We start from the raw sequence: 25,637 nt of genomic DNA, 5'->3' as shown, positions 1-25,637 counted from the left end.
TTTGCTGCAATGTTTGACGAGTACTCCTCGCCCGCACTTCAATTTTATTCAGTGGCATGTTCAAGGATGTTCAGTTCCACAAACAGTTTATTTCCCCGTGGTACAGGCTGTAATTGAGAGTATGGGATTGCACAGAAATTGCCACATGAAGCAGGCCATTCGGCCGAACCATTCACAGGGAATATTTTGAATGCCATGAGCTTCTTCCGTTCCCAGACCTGTTTATGCCACTTTACTTCATCCACTTGTAAGAATCATAGAATCCCTGCCGTGCAGAAGGAGGCCATTCGGCCCATCGAGACCACACCGATCACAATCCCACCCAGGTCCCATCCCCACACATTTACTCTGTTAATTCCCTGACACTAGGGTCAATTTCGCATGGCCAATCAACCAAACTCGCACATCTTTGGACTGGGGGAGGAAACCCACGCAGACACGGGGAGAAAGTGCAAACTCCACACAGACAGTGACCCGAGGCTGGAATTGAACCCGGGTCCCTGGCGCTGTGAGGCAGCAGTGCTAACCACTGTGCCACCATGCCACCCAAAGTTTGGTTGGAGGCTGCAGCCCTTGTCTGTGTACCAGGAATGAGAGTTCGAGATGCATGATGCAAAGCACTTGCAAGTTTATTAGACATTAAAGGATGCATGCATTTAAATTGACTTAATGAGCTGGACGCCCAAACTTACCGGCATTTCTCCCTTTACCACCGCGTTCGCCCGTCCAGAATTGGCGCAAAAAAGATATGGTCCACAAAGATCTGATTCGGGCGCTCCAGCATCTGAGGAGGTAAGTTCAGAGCTTCCAGCAGCTCTCTGACTCAGATCGGTGGGGGGGGGGGGGGGGTCAGATGGCTGTCTGGTGGGGGGGGAGGGAGGGAGGCAGGTCAGATGGCTCTCTGGCGAGGAGGGAGGCAGGTCACATGGCTGTCTGGTGTGGGGCAGGGAGGCGGATCAGATGGCTCTCTGGTGGGGGGGAGGGAGGCGGGTCACATGGCTGTCTGGTGTGGGGCAGGGAGGCGGATCAGATGGTTCTCTGGTGCGGGGGAAGGAGGCGGATCAGATGGCTCTCTGGTGGGGGGAGGGAGGCGGATCAGATGGTTCTCTGGTGCGGGGGAAGGAGGCGGGTCAGATGGTTCTCTGGTGGGGGGGGGAGGGAGGCAGGTCAGATGGCTCTTTGGCGGGGGGGAGGGAGGGGTCTGCTGCCATCTGTGTGCAATCGATGGGGGAAAGGGGCCTCGATCGGTCTGGGTAGCAGGGGGTGGGGGGATAAGGGGGACAGTTATGTTGTGGGGGTGAGGCAATGTCTGTGGGGGCCAGGGGGGAGGCATTATCAAGCCCGGGAGCAATTTGGCAGGGGAGCGTTTTTCTATTTTTTTTTCTGCGTATGCGCAGTTGGAGGCACCGATCGGAGCTGCTGTGTTTCGGATGCGTTAAGCCCCGCCCACAGGCTTCTGCAGCGCAATTCAGAATCGCTGCTATTTTTTCAGGCAAAGTGCGTATGGGGGCTTCTGAGAACAGGTCTAAAAGTCGAATCTGAAACACTCCAGATTCAGCACTTAGAATCAAAATGGTAAAATCGCTCCCTCAATGTTGTATATCATATAGACACAGGGAAACATTCGAACCCTGGGGTGTTTTTTTTCAACTCGTTAATGGGATATGAGCGTTGCTGGCTAAGCCTGCATTTATGGATTATCCCTAGTTCTCTTTGAGTGGTGGTGAGTTGACTCCTAGAGCCACTGCAGCCCATGTGGTATTCATACAAGCACCAGTTAGAAAGAGAGTTCCTGGATTTTGATACAGCAACAGTGAAGGAATGGCGATATATTTCCCAGTCAGGCTGGTGTGACTTGGAAGAGAACTTGGTGTTCCCATGCACCTGCTGCCCTTGCCCTTGGTAGAGGTAATGGGTTTGGAGGTTGCTATTCAAGGAAGCTTGGTGAGTTGCTGCAGTGCATCTTGTAGATGGTACAAATCACTGCCCCTGTGCATTGGTCGTTCAGGAACTGAATGTGTAAGGTGGTGGATTGTGGGCTACTTTGTCCTGGATGGTGTCAAGTGTCTTGAGTGTTGTTGGACCTGCACTCAACCAGGCAAGTGGAGAGTATTCCATCTCACTCCTGACCTGTACCTTGTAGATGGTGGACAGGCTCTGGGGAGTGAAGAAGTGCAGAATTTTTAGCCTCTGACCCATTTATATGGGTGGTCCAGTTTGTGGTCAGTGGTGACCCCAGATTGTCGATGATATAGTATTCAGCACTGGTAATGCCATTGAATGTCATGGGAGGATGGTTAGATTCTCTGTTGTTGGAGATGGGTATTACCTGGCACTTGTGTGTCATTGCTGCATATGGACATGGACTGCTTCCGTATCTGAGAAATTATGAATTATGCTGAACACTGTGCAATCATCAATTAATATTCTCACTTCTGGCCTTTGAGCTGCTGAAGATGGTTGGGCCTCAGACACTGAGTGGAGGAACTCTTGCAGCAATGTCCCTGGTCTGAGATGATTGGCACCCGACAAACACAGCCATCATCCGCTGTGCTAGGTATGGTTCCAACCAATGGAGAGTTTTCCCCAGATTCCCACTGGTTTCAGTTTTGTCAGGGCTCCTTGATGCCACACTCGGTCAGATGCTGCCTTAATGTCTGGGATAATCAATCTCGCCTCACCACATGAGTTTGGCTCTTTTGTCCATGTTCAGAGCAGGTTGTAAGTGAGCACTGCCGAGTGGCCCTGGCAGAACCCAAACTGAGCATCAGTGAGCAGGTTATTGTTCAGTGAGTGCTACTTGATGACACTGCTGGAATTCTCTGGCCGTTCACACAGGCAGGATTCCCCGATCCTGCTGGCAGCGCACCCCAGCCCGCAGGTTTCCCGCCGGTGTGGGGTGATGTCAATGGGAGCTGGGAGGCCGGAGAATCTCACCCAACACCTCCCATCACTTTGCTTATGATTGAGTGTAGACTGAAGGGGCAATAATTGGCTGGATTAGATTTGCCCTACTTTTTATGGCCGGAATACCTCGGGCAATTTTCCACATTGTTGGGTAGAGTTGTAGCCAGTGTTGTGGGTGCAGTGGAAGAACTTGGCTAGATGTGTCTGATCAGAGAACAACTATCAGATTGGTCCTGGAATTGGAAAACAGAGTTGTTCTATTTAACTTCAAACGTTAGTTCTGTTTCTCTCTCCAGAGATGCTGCCAGACCTGCTGATTATTTCCTGTACTTTCTGTTTTCTTTCCAGAGTTTTTACGATGCAGATGTTCTGTACAAGTGGGCTGAATATCCTCTTTGTAGAATAGAATCTATAGAATCCCAACAGTGCAGAAGGAAGCCAGTCAGCCCATCGAGTCTGCATCGACTCTCTGACAGAGTACCTTACCCAGACCCTCACCCCCACCCTATCCCGGTAACCCCACGCATTTACCATGGTCAACCCACCTAACCTGCACATCTTTGGACTGTGGGAGGAAACCGGAGCACTAGAGGAAACCCACGATGACACGGGGAGAATGTGCTCTCTCCACACAGGCAGTCACCCAAGGCCGGAATTGAACCAGGGTCCCTGGCATTGTGAGGTGGCAGTGCTAACCACTGTGCCACCTACTGTGCCACCTTCTGTGCGCCCTTCTTTTGCACCTATCATGTGATCATCTGGCATTGTGGTATTGGATTGTTGTGGTAGCCAAGATGATGAAATAATCAGTAGTGTTCTGTTAATTCCTATTCTGTAACCATGCTGTTCGCCATGTCCAGGGTTTATCTAATGTATAAGGACAAGAAATGTTTTAACTGAGGCTTTGTTCGGATGTAGAACTCAAGTTGCATAAAAGGAGCTAGATTGCTGATTGAAACCCATGTTCTATTTTATATCCCAAGTTTTACATAACAGTGTATGGAGAAGCTCCTTTACTTGATCAAAATCAGGTTAAAGGCATATCTGTTTCTTTACAGTTGACCCCCATCCACCTCAGACTTTTGGCTCCCAGAATGGTTCAAGGGTTGACCATGAAAACCAAAATTCGGTCACTTCGCAATTCTTGACATCACAAATCACTGAGGATGCTGCTATAATTATGATAAATGGAATGTTCCCATATTTCTTCAGAGTGTCAGGCTCTGACTGAAACCCGGCCAGGGGCTATGTTTATCTTTGAGCTCCAGCTGCACAGACCAGTTTTACTCCAGATCTTGAGCCTCTCCAAGTAAAAAAAAATCAGTGGGTGGGGTTTGCACTAGCACTGTGTTGGGGTGGGTGGGGCCTGTTGATAGCCAGCAAGGCCAGCTCTAGCAAGGGTGTCCTGATCAGCAGAGAGCTCCGAGACCACACCGCCCCCCACCCCACCCCCACCACCCCCGGCCCACGTAAACATTAGGACCCATCAGGAACATTAGGAAGCAATGGGGGCTCTTCAGCCACACCTCACAGTGCCAAGCATAGGGACGTCACCCCCTCCCCCTTCGCAGACATCAGGGTGAACCCCCCTCTCACCCCGCCGCCACCGCCCCCACCCCCCTTGCAGGCATCGAGGCAACTACCCCTCGCCACCACCGCAATCTCAGGGGCACTCTCCCCCCCGCCCCCCTCACAGGCATCAGCCCTCCCCAACACACAGAAGGGGGGCTGCCCAGAGGGTCCAGCCCTGGCGCAGCCCCTTGGCACAAGTTGGCACTGCCAGGGTCTATATTTACCTTTGAGTCCCCGGGGATGTTGGGGGGTGGGGGGGGAGGGGAGGTGGGGGTTTTCCCCTCAACTGAACCTCATTTTGAAAAAGTTGTTGTAATCCTAGCCAATATGACATCACATTCGGGAGATTTGCATATTCAGTGAGGGGAGATCATGTGGCGGGGGGGGGGGCTGGCTAATTATATTCAAATTTATTGAAATCCATTGAAATGACCTTCTCACTCTGTGGGCCTGAACCACGTGGCATCGCAAGCGAGGGCCGTGGAAAACGGGGTAACGCGATCTCTCTGGAGAGAATCACATTTCCCGATTCTCTCTGGATTTCCCGCCTGCATTGGTGAACCCCCGGGCCGCTAGCACAGGCTCAAAACCGCCCTCCACATCACACGGCAGTCGCTTTAGCCATTTTAGTCAAGCATAGCATGAATCGCAGAGATAAAACCTTTTTGAGAGTCTTCGACAGGGAGAAATTATCTTTTGAAACTGAACGCTGTCCATTTCTAACTGCTGCGCCAGAACACTTGCCTTTAAGGTGTCTGCACTTGCTCAAAAGTGTAGGTGAGATCGGCAAGAGGTGCAACCTACTATTACCCTCTTCCGTTAAGTTCCTGTGATGGCAGTGTGGCTGCATACTGCTCCCATGGTGACGTTCCCTCAGTCCCTGTGCTGGGCTTTGCTGCATTAGCGTGTGTACTCGGTACATGTCTGTTTCTCCTTTGGTTGTAGGTGGTTCCCAGTCATTGTGGAAAATTACAAATCGGTGTATGCCACAACACCCACATAATCCCAACAAGCAGGACAAACCTACACGCATTGCGCATTAGAGTGTGCAGATGGAGTTTCCAGCATGTTTAGGAAGGGAACATTCAGATGAACATTCGGAATAGTTTGTCTTTCTATTGAAGTATTAAATCCCAACATGATATAGTACTGCCAGATGAAAGCATTTAGATTGCAAAGATCTTTTGCCAGAATCAGTAATGGAGGCTGCTGCAGATCATTTCAAGGTAAAGAGATGTATCACCCTCTTCCCAATGACGGAAAGCACTTCGAGCCCCTGGGGCCCTGTTCAGCATCGCTGTCTTGGCTTGGCAGTGGAATACTAACTTTGGTGGTTTCTCTGACACTATTCAATCCTGCGTGAATTTCATGCCAAGTTCATTTTAATGTTCAGAGGTTCATGCAGTCATAGAATCATAGGATCCCTACAGTGCAGAAGGAGGCCATTTGGCCCATCGAGCCTGCACCAACAAAACTCCCACCCTATCCCTGCAACCCCACATATTTACCCGACTAATCTCCCTGACATCCCCCTAACACTAAGGAGCAATTTAGCATGGCCAATCAACCTAACCCACGCAGACACAGGGAGAACGTGCAAACTCCACGCGGACAGTGACCCAAGCCCGAGAATCGAATCCAGGTCCCGGGCGCTGTGAGGCAGCAATGCTAACCACTGTGCCATCGTGCTGCCCAATCATCCCCGTACCCACCCCCTCCCTAATAAACTGATAAATTATGGCTAGTTCATTTCCAAAATAATTCAAAAAAATGGGATCTACATTCTTTCATAACGCTCCAATTTCCTGAAAGATCCACAGCACTTTGGGAAAATCCTGCATCCTGTTTTTTTTCTCCAAAAATTCTATTTTGTGATTATTTCGGTTGGTACTGTTCATATGAAAGGGCACCTTAAGGAGGAGGGTAAGGGCCTTCACACTTGTTCCTTTTCTGTGACTGGGAGGTAGATGTGGTTGTTGTTCCTGTTGTAATGCTACTGTGCCTTTAAGAAATGTATTTTTAATCTTGTTCTCTGCTGTTTGTAACCAAGCCTGTTCTTTTGTTGTTTTTGTTATTGGCACCAGGGTGCATGATTATCGCTACTTAAATGGTTTAAATGGGGTTTTGTTTATTCTTAATCTACATCTAATGCACTCTGGGAGTTTACGACCTTTTGGAAGTGTTGTGGGAAGATTGATTGGCAGCTCAGGTGGGACAGTTTTTTTTCTATCCCAAGAATTCCTTCACTCTCAGTTTTGGCTGCTGGCTAGTTAGAAGCTATGTGAAATCCAGGCTGAAAAGCAGTATAGAATCATAAAAACCCTATAGTGCAGAAAGAGGCCATTTGGCCCATCGAGTCTGCACTGACCACAATCCCACCCAGGCCCTACCCCATATCCCTACATATTTATCCGCTAATCCCTCTAACCTTCGCATCTCGGGACACTAAGGGGCAATTTTTAGCATGGCCAATCAACCTAACCCGCACATCTTTGGGCTGTGGGAGGAAACCGGAGCACCCGGAGGAAACCCACGCAGACACGAGGAGACTGTGCAAACTCCACACAGACAGTGACCCAAGTCGGGAATCAAACCCAGATCCCTGGAGCTGTGAAGCAGCAGTGCTAACCACTGTGCTACCGTGCTGCCCACATCTCTGTGTCTCTCCCTGATATTGGAAATTTAGCTCTTGGTGGCTGGATGGCGAGTAACTACAGGCAAGGATTGCCTCTGTCTCTTGAAGTGGTTTGCTGGCTAAAACCTAGAGGCCAGCAATAACCTTATCTCCACCTTGAGGTGCTGGGATTTCCAGAGCGGAGAAGCCAGAATTTCAATTCTCCAACCAAAGGACTAATTCACAGCATGATGTGGAGTTGCCGACATTGGACTGGGGTAGGCACAGTAAATAGTCTCACAACACCAGGTTACAGTCCAACAGGTTTATTTGGTAGCACGAGCTTTCAGAGCGCTGTTCCTCCATCAGGTGAGTGCAGGATTTGGTTCACAAACGGGGCATATATAGACACAAACTCAATTACAAGATATTGGTTGGAATGCAAGTCTTAACAGGTAATCAAGTCTTTACAGGTGTAGACAATGCGAGTGGAGAGAGGGTTAAGCACAGGTTAAAGAGGTGTGAATTGTCTCCAGCCAGGACAGTTAGTGAGATTTTGCAAGCCCAGGCAAGTCATGGGAATTACAGATAGTGTGACATGAACCCAAGATCCCGGTTGAGGCCGTCCTCATGTGTGCAGAACTTGGCTATCAGTTTCTGCTCGGCCATTCTGCGTTGTCGTGTGTCTTGAAGGCCGCCTTGGAGAACACTTACCCGAAGATCAGAAGCTGAATGACCTTGACTGCTGAAGTGTCCCCCGACAGGAAGGGAACACTCCTGCCTGGTGATTGTCGAGCGGTGTCCAGTCATCTGTTGTCGTAGCGTCTGCATGGTCGCGCCAATGTACCATTCCTTGGGACATCCTTTCCTGCAGCGTATCAGGTAGACAACATTGGCCGAGTCACAAGATTCACAGCAGGTATTGCAGAGCTGCAAAACTATGTGAGCATTCTTATTTTCTGTGTTAAAAACCAGGGATGGGTGTTTGTAAGGAGGCTTGTTTGGTTGGAACAGTGCATTTAGTTGTTAAGTTTTATACAATATCATGGTTGTTGTTTTTCTTGTTTGTAATTGGTAAAAGCTATTGCTAATTTTCTTTCTATATGTTAACTGTATTCTTAAATAAATGTTGTTTGATAAAAGCTCCCTACTGGGTCGTTTGAATCATATCTGGAGTGAAACATCTTATGTTTACCCCAGCGAAATTCAAAGTGCAAAACTTAATTGTATAGGCTGACTTCATAAAATATCTTGGAATTTCTGACCTGGACTATAAATAACACTGTCTTTAATTAACCATCAACGCATAAAGCAGTGAGTTGGAATATTCAATGTTACAAATCTACCCCCAGAAAACTGATAATGAGAATACTTGTCTTAATGTTTTTTAAAAATCCATTCTGTAAAGATACAGGCTGGAATGTTACCACTGTTGGTGCCGGTGGGATTTTCCCATCCTGCTGCAGTGAATGAAGATTTGGCTGGCTGCCAAATTCTCCGACTTCGTTGCAGTGGGAGCATGGCATGATCGGCAGGTAAGATCATGCCTAATAAAAGGTAAGGGTAAAGTCGCCAGAACCCAGATGACCATAGGCTGCTCTCCCCTTTGAGGGGGAGAGCTGACCAGTGGTGATTTTAACCTGAGGATCACCACACCTCAGGCAAGGGACGAGGTTGAGAAAGCAGGGCCTGCATGAATAATCTCAGCCGGTACAGGGAGTTGGTTGGCTCAGTTGGCTGGAGGACTGGTTATGATAATATTCCCAATGTAACTGTATGACAGCCTCGCAACCTGAATAGGCACCCACTACCCCACCCCTCTATGATTCCCCCATCATGCTCATTGGAATAACTTTTAACAGAAAGTTCAGTCTTCCCACCACTCCTCTCTCCCAACCTTCTCCTCTTTCTCAAGAAAATAAGACAATACATTTAACAAATTTAAAATCTGTTCACTTTACCACTGCTTATTTTGTTCTCGAGTGGATTGGAACCATTGCTGTTTCCAGTGAGGTTCATAGAATCCATAAAATGCAGAAGAAGGCCATTCAGCCCATCGAAGATAGGGCGGCACGGTAGCGCAGTGGTTAGCACTGCTGCTTCACAGCTCCAGGGTCCCGGGTTCGATTCCCGGCTCGGGTCACTGTCTGTGTGGAGTTTGCACATTCTCCTCGTGTCTGCGTGGGTTTCCTCCGGGTGCTCCGGTTTCCTCCCACAGTCCAAAGATGTGCGGGTTAGGTTGATTGGCCAGATTAAAAATTGCCCTTAGAGTCCTGAGATGTGTAGGTTAGAGGGATTAGCGGGTAAAATATGTGGGGGTAGGGCCTGGGTGGGATTGTGGTCGGTGCAGACTCGATGGGCCGAATGGCCTCCTTCTGCACTGTAGGGATTCTATGATTCTATGAACCTGCGCTGACAATGATCCCTCCCGGGCCCTACCCACGTAACCCCACATTTTTACCCTGCTAATTTCCCCGACACTAAGGGATAATTTAGCATGCTCAGTCAACCTAACCAGCAAATCTTTGGACTGCGAGAGGAAACTGGAGCACCCGGAGGAATCCCACGCAGACACGGGGAGAATGTGCAAACTCCACACAGACAGTGACCCAAGCCGGGAATCGAACCCGGGTCCCTGGCACTGTGAGGCAACAGTGCTAACCGGTCTGCTACCGTGCCGCCACTCCCGGTCACTCATTATTTGATTTATTTTTCTGTGTCTCATAAATTTGTAGGAAAACACTTAATTATAATCGGTATGTCAAGGTATTTTTCACATTATGGTCGACGGGCGAACCATGATTGATTAATTTTTCGCAAGAGATTTGCTATATAGCGCAGTCCAAAGTATAGAATTGCATCTGTTGCAGCCTTCCCTCCCCTGTGTTTGCACTGAATGATTCTGTATGCCGGAAAGCAGCTGAACCGAAACTGAGAGCGTTTGGATATTACAAACTTTAGGGTAGTCGTGTCAGTTGTTAACAGCCAGCATGTTGTTATTGTTTCTATTTCCACTGCTATTACAGATGAATTTAATTACTTTCCAGTGTCAGGAGTCTATTACAGCTGTTACATGAGCTGACCTGCCTTCCACATCTTGACAGGCATTTTTTTTAACCCACAAAAAAAAAATGCTGATTGGAAAGGCAGACTACCAGCAGTATTTCAGCATCAAAAGGCAGGTTACAGCTCTGTTTACGATGCACTTTGGGCCACCCTAAGATATCCAGTTTTATGTGTAAATACACTAATTCTGATTATAGCTCTTGGATGCTGGCCAGGTTAGCAGCGGGCCCGAGGCTTGTACATTAAAACTGTGAAGCTTGACGGAATCAGTGCGTCTGACATAAGACAGCTCCTTGATTAGCATGGGACTGGGTGGCTGACTCGTTTCCTGCCGCTCAATAGCTGTTCACTGTATTCAGAAGCAGGGAGCCATTCATCAGTAAGCAGTCAGAGCAGCGGAGCAGACCCGACGCTACGTCTCAGAAAATTGAAAGCTAAACATTTGGAACCACTTGCAGCCCCAGCCTCTCTCGTCCGTGCCGGAGTGGAAGGCAGCCTCTGAGAAATTTTGTGAGGGGAGTGGAAGATAATACAGCTGTGACGTCGGTCGGGTCTTCATTAGTTGCCTATCTCTCAGGAATAGATTGCTGTACAGATACCTGCAGGAGCTGTGATCCTCAGCTGCATTCAGAAAACACACGCCCCGCTCTCACCGTGTGAAAGCAGCTGCCAGGCTTTTGAATTGAAGATTGGTTCCTGATTTATGTATTCTGCTCATCCTTTATCACTGATTGGATTTTGCTGTCTGCAGAAAACCACTTTCGCTGTGGTCGAAGCATTATTCTAATCTTGTGACAGCGGGGATTGCCGGTGCATCCTTCAGTTCCTGGGTGTACTGTTTGGGTCAGAACCCAAGGCTGAGGTTTCTAATTTGTTTGGGCCTTTTGTGTTCTTGGCTCACAGTTAGCCAAGTGCTCCTCAGCTGAATTGAGCTATTGTCTGGGAATCCCAGTGCTTTCACGCAGCGAATCGCTGCCTGTTCTTTGGCTGAGAAGCCACATTATGGAGCCTTTTTTTTTCCTTATGTGAAGCTGGAAACTATAAGCGGTGGAGATTTTAAATGAAGTGTAATGCATTGTGGGATGTGTGTAGAATTGGATCAGCCAAGGCACAGGAGCAAGCCTGCAGTTCGCTATGTGGAGGAGGCAGTACCAGAATGTTTGCTAATTCTTCCAGCACGTTGGCTTATTTCTGATCGAATAGAGCACAGCAAGAGATATGGAGCCCAATTCGCATTGCTGAAGGATTAGACTGCATGCAGCCTCCAAATGAAGAAAACACGGAGTACAACCTTACGGCGTGCCTGGCCTAGCTCGGATTTTTCAGATCGGGCCTCAGACCGCATCAGGTCCCGCAGCGAGAAGGACTATCGCCTGCACAAGCATTTTCCACCAGCTTTCATCTCTTCTGCATCACGGGGCTATCTGACCTCAGGTTTGTGGGGTATCTCGCTGCTTTGGGGTGGGAGCAATAGGGGGGGTTTGTCACAATGCTTTTGTTACTCAGCGAGGTATATGGACACGCATGAGTGATTACATACACGAATCTGATTAACGTCAACAAAAGCATGCAACCTCCATCTTGACTTATAGCAAGATGCAAATTTGAATTTTCCAAAATAATTACAGTCCCGCGTGAGCTGAGATGTCCCGGCCGACTGTGGATGTATTGGTTTTTGCAGAGATGCAGTAAGTTATGAGATCCTGAAATCTGTCACCAGGGCAGCATGTCAGTGCTCTGTGGATTTTAAGGATTTTGCCTCAATTGTGTATTAACAAAGGCTTCAGTTTCTTTGTTATTCTAAGAATTAATGAAAATCCTGCTTGAAGATTGCCAATCGCAGTTCCCTCCCACCCATCTTTCATGTGTTTCTCTTTGCGAGGAGGTTTTACACAGCATCCACTGTACATTTGATACTTCAGTGTAGAATTACAAATTCTGGAACTGATCTGTCAGCAATTGAAAATCCTTTATTTTCAAATGTTGGGTACACGTAAGGGAATTATAGACTAGTAGTTGATTCTGCTGAAAAGTTCATGTTTATAATTTATAAAACTGGCTTCAGCAAATCATTAAGTAAATGCCTACCAAATGCAACCATTTTTGACATGCTATTTGAACACAGATGTTAAATTTAGATAGTGCGGTTGAGAGTGCACACATATACAACTCTAGTGTCAGTGTAAAGGGGTTTCGGGTTACAACAGGTCCACAGCTTTAATGCAGGGGAAGTCTGACCCTGGAATCAGTGCCTGACCTGACACTTGAACAACTGGAAGACTCTGTAGAGGAGGGAATCTCATTCTGCTTAACTTTAGAATCAGTTCAAATCCTCACACCCGATTTGCCCATCTGTGAGTTTAACAGTGCAAAGCTGAACTTGCTTTGCGCTGATGCTAAAATCTGTAGCATGAATGCACTGGAATTGTAAACCAGTTAGGGCGGACAAGAAAAGTCTTGTGAAACTACACTTAATACTTAAAAGTGATTTGCACTTGGTGGAAACCTTAATCAAAAATTCAGTTTACAAAATACGTCCGCTCCTGCTCAGCTTAAATTTGAGGTGGAGATGCCAGCGTTGGATTAGGGTGGGCACAGTAAGGAGCCTCTCTTTAACCTGGTGCCATGAGACTTTATTACCCAGCTTAAATTTGTATATGAATAAGAATTTCTTACTTTTTTTTTGTTATCTTTCTGGGCAGTTCCTCCACGGAGAAACTTTGTGCCAGTTAGGATTGCCATAGAGGACAAGCTGTCAGACATGCTGCCAATCCCACTTTGCAGTCAGCTAGCGGAAGGTAGATTAGAACAGCATGGGTGTTCTGAGTATGTGGAGAAATATTCAGCCTCCATTCATTAACTCCTCATGGTTGAGATCCAGAACCAGTTCTGCAGGGAACTGTGCTGAGGTGTCATGGTGCGTTGTATTGGAACTCTAATTTCTTACTCCAACATGCTGATAAATACATATTTCTATTGCTAATGGTGAAGATATTTTGTGCTGGCAAGGCTTCAGCTTTTATTTTTTTTAGATGAACAGAGTGTTTGGCTTGGATCCGAGTGCAGCATCTTAAAAAACATTCCCCTTTATTTAGTTGACCCAACTTCACATTAATAACCATAAGTCCGTGACTGAAATCAATACTGAAGTGTGGGAATTTATTTTTAAGAAGATGATGAGTCTGGTCTGACAGAAACATTCTGCTTCACTATTTGGACTTCTCCAATGTTTCTGGGACTAAGTGCCAAGTATTTTCAAAGGAAGTGGCAAATGTAATTGATGGTTTTGGCAGCTGCGGGAAAGCTATATATGTGTGCTGCTTCTATTGCTATAGTGGTCGCACAGGAATGTTTTTAGAAAATTCCCCAGAATCCAGCTCACACATATGTGATTCAATCTGAAATAATAGCAAAGATAAATGCTTTATTCCTGCCACGTGTGCTTATTTGCCGCAAGTATTAAAAATTGGAAATCTGACTAGTGCGATAATTTTCAGTTACATTTCCTTTAATAAATTGGGCGGCACAGTGGTTAGCACTGCAGCCTCGCAGCGCCAGGGACCCGGATTCGATTCCCGGCTTGAGTCACTGCCTGTGCAGAGTTTGCACGTTCTCCCCGTGTCTGAGTGGGTTTCCTCCAGATGCTCCAGTTTGCTCCCACAGTCCGAAAGAAGTGCCGGTTAGGTGTGCATTGGCCATGCTAAATTCGCCCTCAGTGTTATCCGAACAGGCGCCGGCCAGAGTGTGGCAACTCAGAGATTTTCACAGTAACTTCATTGCAGCGTTAATGTAAGCCGACTAATAAATAACTAAACTAATTGCATATTGCTAAGCAAGAGTACATTCTACCCATGTTGTTGCTCTGAAATAATGTATTTGTGTTAAATTCAGCGGGAACGAAAGTATAAAAAAGGGCCCCTTCTTTCTCTCTCGATTGCTTTGGTAAATTTTGAAGAAAAAGTTTAGCTTAATGTCACCCAACTTGTGTCCAAGAGTAGTTCTGACATTTTCACTTCACGGCAGACGTGGGCCATGTTAATGTTCAAATTGGAGCCTCATGAAGAAGAGCTGCAGGATGGCCTCGACCTTGGTTACATTCTCCTTGTCTCTGACAGTATATATGTACAGGATCTTCATTTTTGCTAAATAGTTTCCTTCCTAATTTGCAGTTATCACAATTTCACTGGAAATGAGTGCCTGACATTTTTTGGTGAGTGTGGAACTTGGAAGTAACAACCCGTGCGTAGGTAGGTCTATCCCTGTCGTGTTGGTGGTTATTTATTTATACAGTAGTCCACGGTTAGTAGCTGGTTGTTTTCATTTATTTAACCAAGCAGGTTTGATTTCACTGCTGTTGCCCCCTCTCCCACTAACCATCCGCTGCTCTGCAAGATAACACGCATTGAGAAAAGAAGAGGGTTACTTTAACCAGATATTAGAGCAGACAAAAATTGTCAATTTTCCTCTTCGTCTCAGCTAAGATCACTTTATGGCAATCAGGCAAGTACCCTGTGCCCAAAACGTGCGGGGAAAATGGGCCCAGACTATTTATTTTCACAGTTTTAACCTCTGACCCTCACCATCTTGAACTGCTGAAAAACAGTGCGGTTACAAGTGGTGTACCTCAGGGATCTGTTTTGGGGCCACTGCTGTTTGTAATATTTATTAATGATCTGGATGAGGGTATAGTTGGGTGGATTAGCAAATTTGCTGATGACACCAAAGTCGGTGGTGTGGTAGACAGTGAGGAAGGGTGTCGTAGTTTGCAGGAAGACTTAGACAGGTTGCAAAGTTGGGCCGAGAGGTGGCGGATGGAGTTTAATGCGGAGAAGTGTGAGGTAATTCACTTTGGTAGGAATAACAGATGTGTTGAGTATAGGGCTAACGGGAGGACTTTGAATAGTGTGGAGGAGCAGAGGGATCTAGGTGTATGTGTGCATAGATCCCTGAAAGTTGGGAATCAAGTAGATAAGGTTGTTAAGAAGGCATATGGTGTCTTGGCGTTTATTGGTAGGGGGATTGAATTTAGGAGTCGTAGCGTTATGTTGCAACTGTACACAACTCTGGTGCGGCCGCACTTGGAGTACTGTGTGCAGTTCTGGTCCCCACATTACAGGAAGGATGTGGAGGCTTTGGAGAGGGTGCAGAGGAGGTTTACCAGGATGTTGCCTGGTATGGAGGGGAGATCCTATGAGGAGAGGCTGAGGGATTTGGGATTGTTTTCGCTGGAAAGGCGGCGGCTAAGAGGGGATCTTATTGAAACATATAAGATGATTAGAGGTTTAGATAGGGTGGATAGTGATAGCCTTTTTCCTCTGATGGAGAAATCCAACACGAGGGGGCATGGCTTTAAATTGAGGGGGGGTAGTTATAGAACCGATGTCAGGGGTAGGTTCTTTACCCAGAGGGTGGTGAGGGATTGGAATGCCCTGCCAGCATCAGTAGTAAATGCGCCTAGTTTGGGGGCGTTTAAGAGATCCGTAGATAGGTTCATGGACGAAAAGAAATTGGTTTAGGTTGGAGGGTCACAGTTTTTTTTTTAACTGGTCGGTGCAACATCGTGGGCCGAAGGGCCTGTTCTGCGCTGTAATGTTCTATGTTCTATGTTCTATGTTCTATGCTGTTGTGCCAAGCAATCAGAAAACAGAGCTCTAAGGGAGAGGGTTAATTGCTTCATGTTGTGCTTGCTATGAAACGCACTTCATCCAGCAGCTGACTAATGATCAATATTCTTGCCACAAAAATATGAGTGTGCTCACACATGGCTAAGTAATCATTCTTTCATTTCCTTGAGGAAGCTACTTTCTTCACAGGAAACCAATAGGAAGTGATCCTGTAAAAAGCCTTCTGCGATTTAAGATAATGTATGTTCTTTGTTGCACTACATCCTCTAGCACGTGGGAGCACCATGAAATGAGTTGTTTTCAGTTTGTGAAATTATTTTTCTTCATCCTTTCACGGGTTGTGAGCGTCGCTGGCTAGGCCAGCTTTTATTGCCCATTCTTAATTGCCCTCGGGAAGGTGGTGGTGAGCTGCCTTCTTGAACCTCTGCAGTCCCCGTGTTGTAGGCACACCTACAGTGCTATTAGGAAAGGAATTCCAGGAATTTGACCCTGTGACAGTGAAGGAACAGCGATATAGTCCCAAGTGAGGGTGGTTTGAGGCTTGGAGGGACCCTGCAGGTGGTGGTGTTCCCATGCATCTGCTGCCCAAATCATTTGAGGTTAGGGTTAGGGTCAGGGGTGAGGTGGTGGAGGTCACAGGTTTAGAAAGGGCTGTCTAAGGAGACTTGGTGAATTGCTGCAATGCATCTTGTAGAGCGTTCATACTGTTGCCACTGTGCTTGGTAGTAGAGGGAGGGGATGTTTAGGGTGCTGGAACTGGTGGCAATCAAGTGGGCTGCTTTGTTCTGAAGGGTGTTGAGTTTTTAGAGTGTTGCTGAAGCTGCACTCATCCAGGCAAGTGGAGAATATTCCATCATACTCCTGACTTGTGCCTTAGGGAGTCAGGAGGTGAGTTACTTGCAGCAGAATTCCCAGCGTCTGACCTGCTCTTCCGGTCACAGTATTTATATTTCTATCCCTATTTAGTTCTGTAGCAATGGACTTGAAATTTTAAATGTGTTTCTCTCTCCATAGATGCTGCCAGACCTACTGAGTTTTTCCAGCACTTTCTATTTTTATGACAGGATTTCTATGGTTGGTCTAATTCAGTTTCAGGTCAATGGTAATCCCCAGGATGTTTCTACTGGGGAATTCCACGATGGTAATGCCATTGAATGTCAAGGGCAGATGGATAGATTCTCTCTTATTGGGAATGTCCACTGCCTGGCACTTTGTGGTGAGAATGTTACTTGCCACTTGAATGCTGTCCAGGTCTTGCTGTGTATGGATACAGACTGCTTCAGTATCTGAGGAGTTGCGAATGATACTGAACATTGTGCAATTATCAGTGACCATCGCTACTTCTGACCTTATGTTGGGGGAAGAGCATTGCTGAAGCAGCTGAAGATAGTTGGGCAAGGAGACTACTTTGAGCAACTCCTGCAATTATGTCCTGGGACTGAGATGGCTGACCTCCAACTACCACAACCATCTTCCATTTGTGCTAGGTACGACTCCAACCAGTGCAGTGTCTTTCCCCTGATTCCCATTGATTCCAGTTTTGTTCAGGTGCTTTGATGCCGTACTTAGTCAAGTAATGCATTGATGTCAAAGGTGGTCACTCTCACTTCTGGAGTTCAGCTCTTTTGTCCATGTTTGGACCAAAGCCGTAATGAAGTCAGGAGCTGAATGGGCCTGTCAAAATCGAAACTGTCAGTGAGTCAGCTATTGCTGAATAAGTGCTGCTTGATAGGACTTCTGACAAAACCTTCCATCACTTTTCTGGTGATCAAGAGCAGACGTTTGGGACAGTAATTGGCTCGGTTATTATTTCACGGGGTGTGGGCATCATTGGCAAGGCCAGTTTAGAAGAGTGAGAGGGAATCTCATAGAATCTAGACAGGATTGATTCAAAATGTTCCTGATGGTGAGCGGAGTCCTAAACTAAGGGTCATAGTTTGAGGATAAGGGACAAATCTTTTAGGACTGATGTGAGGAGAAATTTCTTCACCCAGAGGGTGCGGAATGTGTGGAATTCACTACCACAGAATGTAGTTGAGACCAACACGTTGTCAAAAAGAAATTAGATATAACTCCTGGGGCTAAAGGGATCAAGAGATATGGGGGGAAAGCAGGATGAGGATATTGAATTTGATGATCAACCATGATCAAAATGAAGGGCGGAGCAGGCTCAAAGAGCTGAATGGCCTACTGCTGCTACTAGTTTCTATGTTTCTATGTTTCTATTTATTGCCCAGCCCTAATTGTCCTTGAACTGAGTGGCTTGGTAGGCCATTTCAGGGGGCATTTAAGAATCAACAGCATTGCTGTGGGTGTAGAGGCACAAGTAGACCAGACCAGGTAAGTATAGCTGATTTCCTACCCTAAAGGGCATTAGTGAACTAGATGGGTTTTTGCACCAATTGACAATGGTTTCATGGTCATCATTGACTTTAAATTCCAAATTTTTATTGAATTCAAATTCCACCATCTGCTGCAATGAGATTCAAACCCAGATACCCAGAGCATTACCCTCTGAATTGCTAGTCTTGCATTTTACACATTGATTTTACACATGGGGTAGTTGCCAGTGTTATAGCTGTACTGGAACAGCTTGCCTAGCAGTGCAGCTAGTTCTGGAGCACAAGTACTGTAGCCGGAATATTGTCAGGCCCCAAAGCCTTTGCAGTATTCAAGAGCCATCAGCTGTTTCTTAGTATCACATGCAGTGAATCAATTTGGTGAAGATTGGCATTTGTAATGCTGGGGACTCAGGAGGAGACATCATTGGATCATGCACCCGGCATTTCTGGCTGAAGATGGTTGAAAATGCTTCAGCCTTGTCCTTTGCACTACTGTGCTGGGCTCTCATCTGCCCACTCATCTTTAAGGTTGGGAGCATTTGTGGGGCCTCCTCCTCCAGTGAGTTATTTAATTTTCCACCACAATTCATGACTGGATGTGACAGGGCTGAACAGCTTAGATCTTGACCGTTGGTTGTGGGTTTGCTTAACTCTGTCTGCCATATGTTGCTTCTGCTGTTTGGCGTGCAAGTAGTCCTATGTTGTAGCTTCACCAGGTTGACACCTCATTTTGAGATATACCAAGTGCTGCTCCTGGCATGCCTTCCTCTACTCTGCAGTGAACCAGAGATGATCCCTGGCTTGATGGTAATGGAAAGTGGGGAATATGCGGAACATGGGGTTACAGCTTGCGGTTAAGTACAATTCTGCTGCTACTGATGGCCCACAGCGTCTCATAGATACCCTGTTTGAGTTGCTGGGTCTGTTATAAATCTATCCCACATAATACAATGGAAAGTAGCCTCAATGTGAGGACAGGACTTTATTTCCCCTAGAACTGTGCAAAGAGCTGTCCCAGCAATACTGACATGGAAAGATGCACCTGCATCAGGTAGATCAGTGAGAATGAGGCTAAGTATGTTTTTCATTCTTGTTGGTTTCCTCACCACCTGCCGCAGATCCAGTCTGGCAGCCAAATCCTTTAGGACCTGGCCAGCTTGGTCGGTGGTGATGCTATCGAGCCACTTTTGGTGATAAACATTTAAGTCTCCCAGGCAGAGTACATTCTGGGCCCTTGCCACCCTTAGTGCTTCCTCCAAGTGGTGTTCAACAAGGTGCTCATCAGCTGAGGGGATATGGTAGGTAATAATCAGCAGGAGGTTTCCTTCCCATGGTTAACCTGATGCCATGAGACTTCATGGGGTCCAATGTCAATGTTGCAGACTCCTAGGGTTACAGCCTCTTGACTGTTTACCAGTGTCGCCACCTCTGCTGGTGATGGTGGTGTCTGGGATATTGTCAGTAAGGAATGATTTTATGAGAATGACTGTCAGGTTGCTGCTAGACTGATCTGTGGAACAGCTCCTCCATTTTGGTACAAGCTGTCAAATGTTAATAAGGAGGACGTTGCAGGTCTATGGGGCTGGGTTTGCTTTGTTTTTCTGGTTCCTAGGTCAATGCTGGATGCTCTGTCCAGTTTCATCCCTTCTCCACTTTTCTGTAGCAGTTTGATACAACTGATTTGATTTGATTTGATTCGATTTAATATTCTCACATGTATTAACATACAGTGAAAAGTATTGTTTCTTGTACGCTATACAGACCAAACATACCATTCATAGAGAAGGAAAGGAGAAAGTGCAGAATGTCGTGTTACAGTCATAGCTAGGATGTAGAGAAAGACCAACTTAACGCAAGGTAAATCCATTCAAAAGTCTGACAGCAGCAGGGAAGAAGCTGTTTTTGAGTTGGTTGGTACGTGACCCCTGACTGAGTGGCTTGTGAGGCTACTTAAGGGTCAACCACAACCACATCACTGAGGATCTGCAGTTACATCGAGGCTAGACCAGGTAAGGATGGCAGATTTTCTTCCCTAAAGGGCACTAATGAACCAGGTGGGCAATTATGACAATCTATAATGTTTCCATGGTCACCATTACTGCGATTAGTTTTTATTCATTAACTGGTTTGAAATTCCACCAAGTGCCATGGCGGGATTTGAACCCATGTTCCCAGAGCATTAGCCTGGGCCTCTTGGTTATTGGTCCAGCGACATTACCACTATGCCACCATCTTTCTCACAAGTAAAGTTTTACTTTAATTACTTTTAACATTGCCAGAATCTCTTTAAAATTAAACATTCACCGTATTGGAAAGCGAAGACTGTTGTTCAGCCAGGAGTGATTGAGACAGCTAGAGATTAGTTGCCATTAGTTGCAACTTGATACCAGTTGCCATTAATCCATGGTGTATCCTTAGAGCAGTAAATATCTTAGAGCAGCCTGTGGATTAGGGGGTGAACTATGTTCAGGATAGTATTTACGTCGTGCATGCTTTTGTGTAGTTGAGCCTTACAAATTTCTGGACTGACTGATTTTACTTTTGTGTGATGAGCTGCCAATATCATGGCTTGAATGTTTCTGATGGTGGGATTTCCCCTCCTGCCACCCAGTACGAGGCATTGCCCGCCCCAGCGTAAGCTCATTGTGAGGTTGGGGCAGGCAGGAACCCAAAAGGAATCCATTTCCTTCAATTTAATGCAACAAACACCCCCTCCCAACCATCCCTCCTCAACCCCCCCGCCCCACCCCCCTAACCCTCACCCTCATCCAATGTACATAGATTGAACACTCCAGGAATGATGACCAGCTAGCAGTCAGGATCCCAAATAGATTTTCCCAGAGTACTGAGGCCATTTTGTCAGTTCTACCGCTGACCTGACTGAGATCATCGAACAGCGCGAACTGAGGATTGAATCTAATGACTTTTGCTCTGTATATTGCTACATTGTTCGGTACATTTTTATTCACAGGCCTATTCAGGAGCTCAACTATCTAATTTGCTTAGATGTTAGAAAATTTTCCATTGATTGGTTTAATCAGGGGCAAGCCTAAACATTCAACTTTAAAGTTTATTTATTATTGTCACAAGTAGGCTTACATTAACATTGCAATGAAGTTACTGTGAAAATCCCCTAGTCGCCACACTCCGGCGCCTGTTCGGGTACATTGAGAGAGAATTTAGCAAGACCAATGCACCGAACCAACACATCTTTCAGACTGTGGGAGGAAACCGGAGCGCCCAGAGGAAACCCATGCAGAGAATGTGCAGACTCCGCACAGACAGTGACCCAAGTCTGCAATCGAACCCAGGTCCCTGGCGCTGTGAGGCAGCAGTACTAACCACTGTGCTGCCCTTCTTGTATAGACGCTGCCCACCAATCGTAACTTCCATTGGAAGAAAGCAGAGGTCTCGGAGCATTGTACCACTGGAATAAGTTGCAGAGGTAGGAATATGAGTTACATACATAGATGTATATTTGGTGCACAGTGGTTAGCACTGCTGCCTTAGTTCAATTCCCGGCTTGGGTCAACTGTCTATGAGGAGTTTGCACACTCTCCCTGTGTCTGCGTGGGTTTCCTCCCCGTGCTCTGGTTTCCTCCCACAGTCTGAAAGACATGTTGATTAGGTGCATTGGCCGTGCTAAATTCTCCCTCAGTGTACCCAAACAGGCGCTGGAGTGTGATGACTGGGGATTTTCACAGTGATTTCAATGCAGTGTTAATGTAAGCCTACTTGTAACACTAATAAATAAACTTTAAACTTTAATATTCTCCTCTGTGCATTAACATTGGTGAAATACGAGATGCAAGTAGGAAATGTATTCCTCATTCTGTATTTTGTACTTACTTTTTCACGAAAGCTAGTAGATCTTCCATGGCATCTTTATGGATAGCCTGGGATGGATTGATTTAGGTTGGGAAATCATGACATTTGAGGCAATCAGCAAGCTTCAGTATCTATGGATAAATTTGTCACACTGCTAACATGGAATTAGAAGGTAAGCCAACTGATGCAAATGATTTGGCTTCTCACCCGCTCTAGTGGCCACAACATTTATGTGAGTGCTCCGGCTCAGTTTGTGACCAGTGATAATCCCCAGGATATTTATGGATGGGGACTCAGCAGCCGGAATGCTATTGAATGTCAAAATGAGGTGGTTATGTTCTCTCTTTTTGGATTTGATTTGATTTGATTTATGATTGTCACATGTATTGGGATACAGTGAAATGTATTGTTTCTTGCGCACTATACAGACAAAACATACCGTTCATAGAGTACATAGGAGAGAAGGGAAGGAGAGGATGCAGAAAATAGTGTTGCAGTCACAGATAGGGTGTGGAGAAAGATCAACTTAATATAAGGTAGGCCCATTCAAAAGTCTGATGGAAACAGGGATGAAGCTGTTCTTGAGTCGGTTGGTACATGATCTTAGACTTTTATATCTTTTCCCGATGTCCAGGCTGTGTGGGGTCCTTGATTTATGCTGGCTGCTTTTCTGAGGCAGCGGGAAGTATAGACGGAGTCAGTGGATGGGAGGCTGGTTTTGCGTGATGGACTGGGCTACGTCCACAACCGTTTGTAGTTTCTTGCGGTAATAATTAAGCCTACTAGGACACTGCCCTGAGCAAATTCTTGCAACGATGTTCTGGGGCTGAGATGATGGACTTCCAATGACCACAACCATCTTCCTTTGTATCTAGTATTCCTATAGCCACTAGAAATCTTTCCTCCAAACCCACTGGCATTAATTTCACTAGATCTCCTTTGTGCTGCATTTAGTTAAATATTAATCTTCTCCTTCGGCGGTGTTTTGTGATCGAGAATTACATTTTTCCACCCTCGTTCGATGGGTTCTCAGATGGCTGATAAGTCCAGTGCGTGATCTGCAGATTCTGCCACATACAGAGTATGTGGTGCTTGACAGATCAGCTAGATGAGGTGTTTGGAGGTTTGTTCGCTCTCACTGGCACCCTGTCAGCGTGTTTCTGACAAATGCAATGGGCTTTTGTCTGAGGCTGAATCTCCTGCGGTGGGTTCCCACCACAATGGGGCTCGGAAATCCTGGCTATAAATTGTAATTTGTTGAGGCCACAGAACTAATCCCCTGTGCAACTCTACTTATTGCATCTTACCAGCTCGAAAATGACCTATTTCTGCCCACCCTCTAGTAGCTAACAATCGTCTGTCTATACTAATATATTACCCCTACATTATGGTGGCACAGTGGTTAGCACTCCTGCCTTACAGTGCCAGGAACTTGGGTTTGATTCCCAGCTTGGGTCACTATCTGTTAAGAGTCTGCACATTCTCCCCGTGTCTGCATGGGTTTCCTCCGGGTGCTCCGGTTTTCTCCCACAGTCCAAAAGATGTGCTGGTTAGGTGCATTGGCCATGCTAAATTCTCCCTCAGTGTACCCGAACAGGCGCTGGAGTGTGGCAACAAGGGGATTTTCACAGTAACTTCATTGCAGTGTTAATGTAAGCTTACTTGTGACACTACTGAATAAACTTTAAATGAGTTCTTATCTTGTGTAGTAATCTTTGACGTGGCAGCTTGTCAAATGCCTTCTGGAAATCCGAACTACTGCACATCCACAAGTTTCCCTTTATCCACCTTGCTTGTTGCACTCCCTCTATGGCAATAATATCCTTTCTGAGCTAAGGTGACCAAAACTGAACATAGTATTCCAGATGCGGTCTAACTGATCTTCTGCAGAATTGAAACAAGACTTTACTACTCCTGTACTCCAATGTTTTTACAATGAAGGCAAATGTTTCATTAGCCTTCCTAATAACTGGTTGTATCTGCATGTTAGCCTTAAATCACTTACAGAGAAGGACACCAAGGTCCCTTTGTATATCTACACATTCTAATTTCTTACCATTTAGGAAATACTCTGCACATCTGTTCCTTCTAGAAAGTGGATAACCTCACATTTTTCACATTATATTCCATCTGCCATGTTCTTGCCCACTCACTAAGTCTGTCCAAATCCTCCCAAAACTTATATCTTCCTCACAACACACATTCCCGCCTAGCTTTGCATCATCCACAAACTTGTAAATATTACATTTAGTCCCCATATCCATATCTTTTCTGATTATTCTGAAATTTCCCCTTAAATGTCTGCCACTGCATCTCTACTGACCTTAAATAAATTTCCCAGTCAAATTTAGCCAACTTTGTCTTCATGCTCTCATAATTGCCCTTAATTATTTTTTTAACAAACTAGTGTAACTCCCTGCCAGTCCCTTACACTAGTCTTAGATCCACTCTTCTCTTCCTCAAACAGAACGTGAAATTAGCCTTATCTGCTGGTGCACACTATTGTTGTACATGATGTCCCTTCCTGTCATACTCGCTCTGATCATTTCCCTTTATTGCGACCTTGTCCTCTTGCCTTGTCTTCCCGATTTAATTGATCACATCTTCTCAAACATGATCCATCACGCCCACTACTTAGTTTAAACTAAGGTGCCCTAGTTATACACCTTGCCAGAACGCTGCTCCCAGCATGGTTCACTTGTAGACTATCTCAACAGTACAGCTCCCACTTTCTCCAGTACTGGTGCCAGTGCCCCATGAATCAAAACTCATTTCTCCCTTACCAATCAATGCCAATTTGTCCATGGCTCAGGTAGTAATCCAGACCTTTGAGGTCTGCTTTTTACTGTAGCCCCCCTGGCTGCTCATACTCCCTCAGTGAAACCTCTTTCCTTCTTCTATATATGTTGTTGGTACTTACGTGGGCCACAACTGCTGGATCCTCCCCTCCCACTGCAAGTTCCTCTCCAGCCCAGAGCAGATGTCCTTATCTGGCAGGGGTGAAATCATGATCAGGCAGGGGATGTGGCTAGCCCATTGCACTTAGGGTATGCTGATGCTTGCGATCATGGTTTTTCCTGGGTAGAGTAAGCAATCAGGGTGACCAATGAAGTTATACCAAGGTTTTACATGATGCAATTTTTCAAAGCCATCTCGGCCTTTTGGCTAAGATGAAGCTCAGATCAAGCTCAGGATGGGTGCAATGCCTCATCCTGTCAGCTTGGATCTTGTTTGATGAAGCCCAAGATGGGATGTATATCCTTGTCTTGTCAGCTTGGATCTGGTTTGTCCCTCAAGTGGAGGCCATGATTTGACTTAATTGTTTTTTTTGATTAAGAATAAAGTACCAAAAGGTGCAAGAAAAACCCTGGCACCAGGCCAGGAGCACAGTCGTACGGACTCTCACTGTCAGCTGCAGAGAATGGTGTCTATCCCTGACTATACTGTCCCTTACTATCACTACATTCCTATAAGCACCCACCCCCCGCCGTCCCCATGACTTCCTGTACCATACTGCCATGTTCAGTTTGCTTATCCACTCTGCAGCCACCACTTTCATCCATACATGTTGCAAGAAACTCGAACCTCATAGTTCAGGATCCTCTGGGGAAGAGTGATCATTGTATGATAGAATTCAAATTTCAGTTTACCCCCTGAAATAAAGTGTCCTGTTAACATTCCCCT

The 25,637-nt window shown here is 46.1% G+C and overlaps 1 protein-coding gene across 4 annotated transcripts in view; it reads left to right on the top strand.

Moving 5' to 3' along the window:
- The window catches only part of LOC144495138 (storkhead-box protein 2-like), a 333,400-nt gene that overhangs the window by 176,398 nt on the left and 131,365 nt on the right, over positions 1-25,637 (top strand). Inside the window, exons 1-2 of one of the 4 annotated variants that reach the window (XM_078215093.1) lie at positions 11,573-11,593; positions 14,329-14,406. The exons of 2 other annotated variants lie outside the window; for them this stretch is intronic. Coding sequence is in view for 1 of the 2 variants with exons in the window: in XM_078215089.1 (XP_078071215.1) it covers positions 11,428-11,593 (166 nt within the window). In the remaining variant the exon portion in view is untranslated. Of the gene's footprint in view, positions 1-10,427; positions 11,594-14,328; positions 14,407-25,637 lie in introns of those variants that run through there. One more of the 4 variants, XM_078215089.1, reaches the window with a different exon arrangement.

Source organism: Mustelus asterias, chromosome 6 (assembly GCF_964213995.1).
Source record: "Mustelus asterias chromosome 6, sMusAst1.hap1.1, whole genome shotgun sequence".
NCBI classification, from domain to species: domain Eukaryota; kingdom Metazoa; phylum Chordata; class Chondrichthyes; order Carcharhiniformes; family Triakidae; genus Mustelus; species Mustelus asterias.
This window is presented reverse-complemented; position numbering and strand designations above follow the sequence as displayed.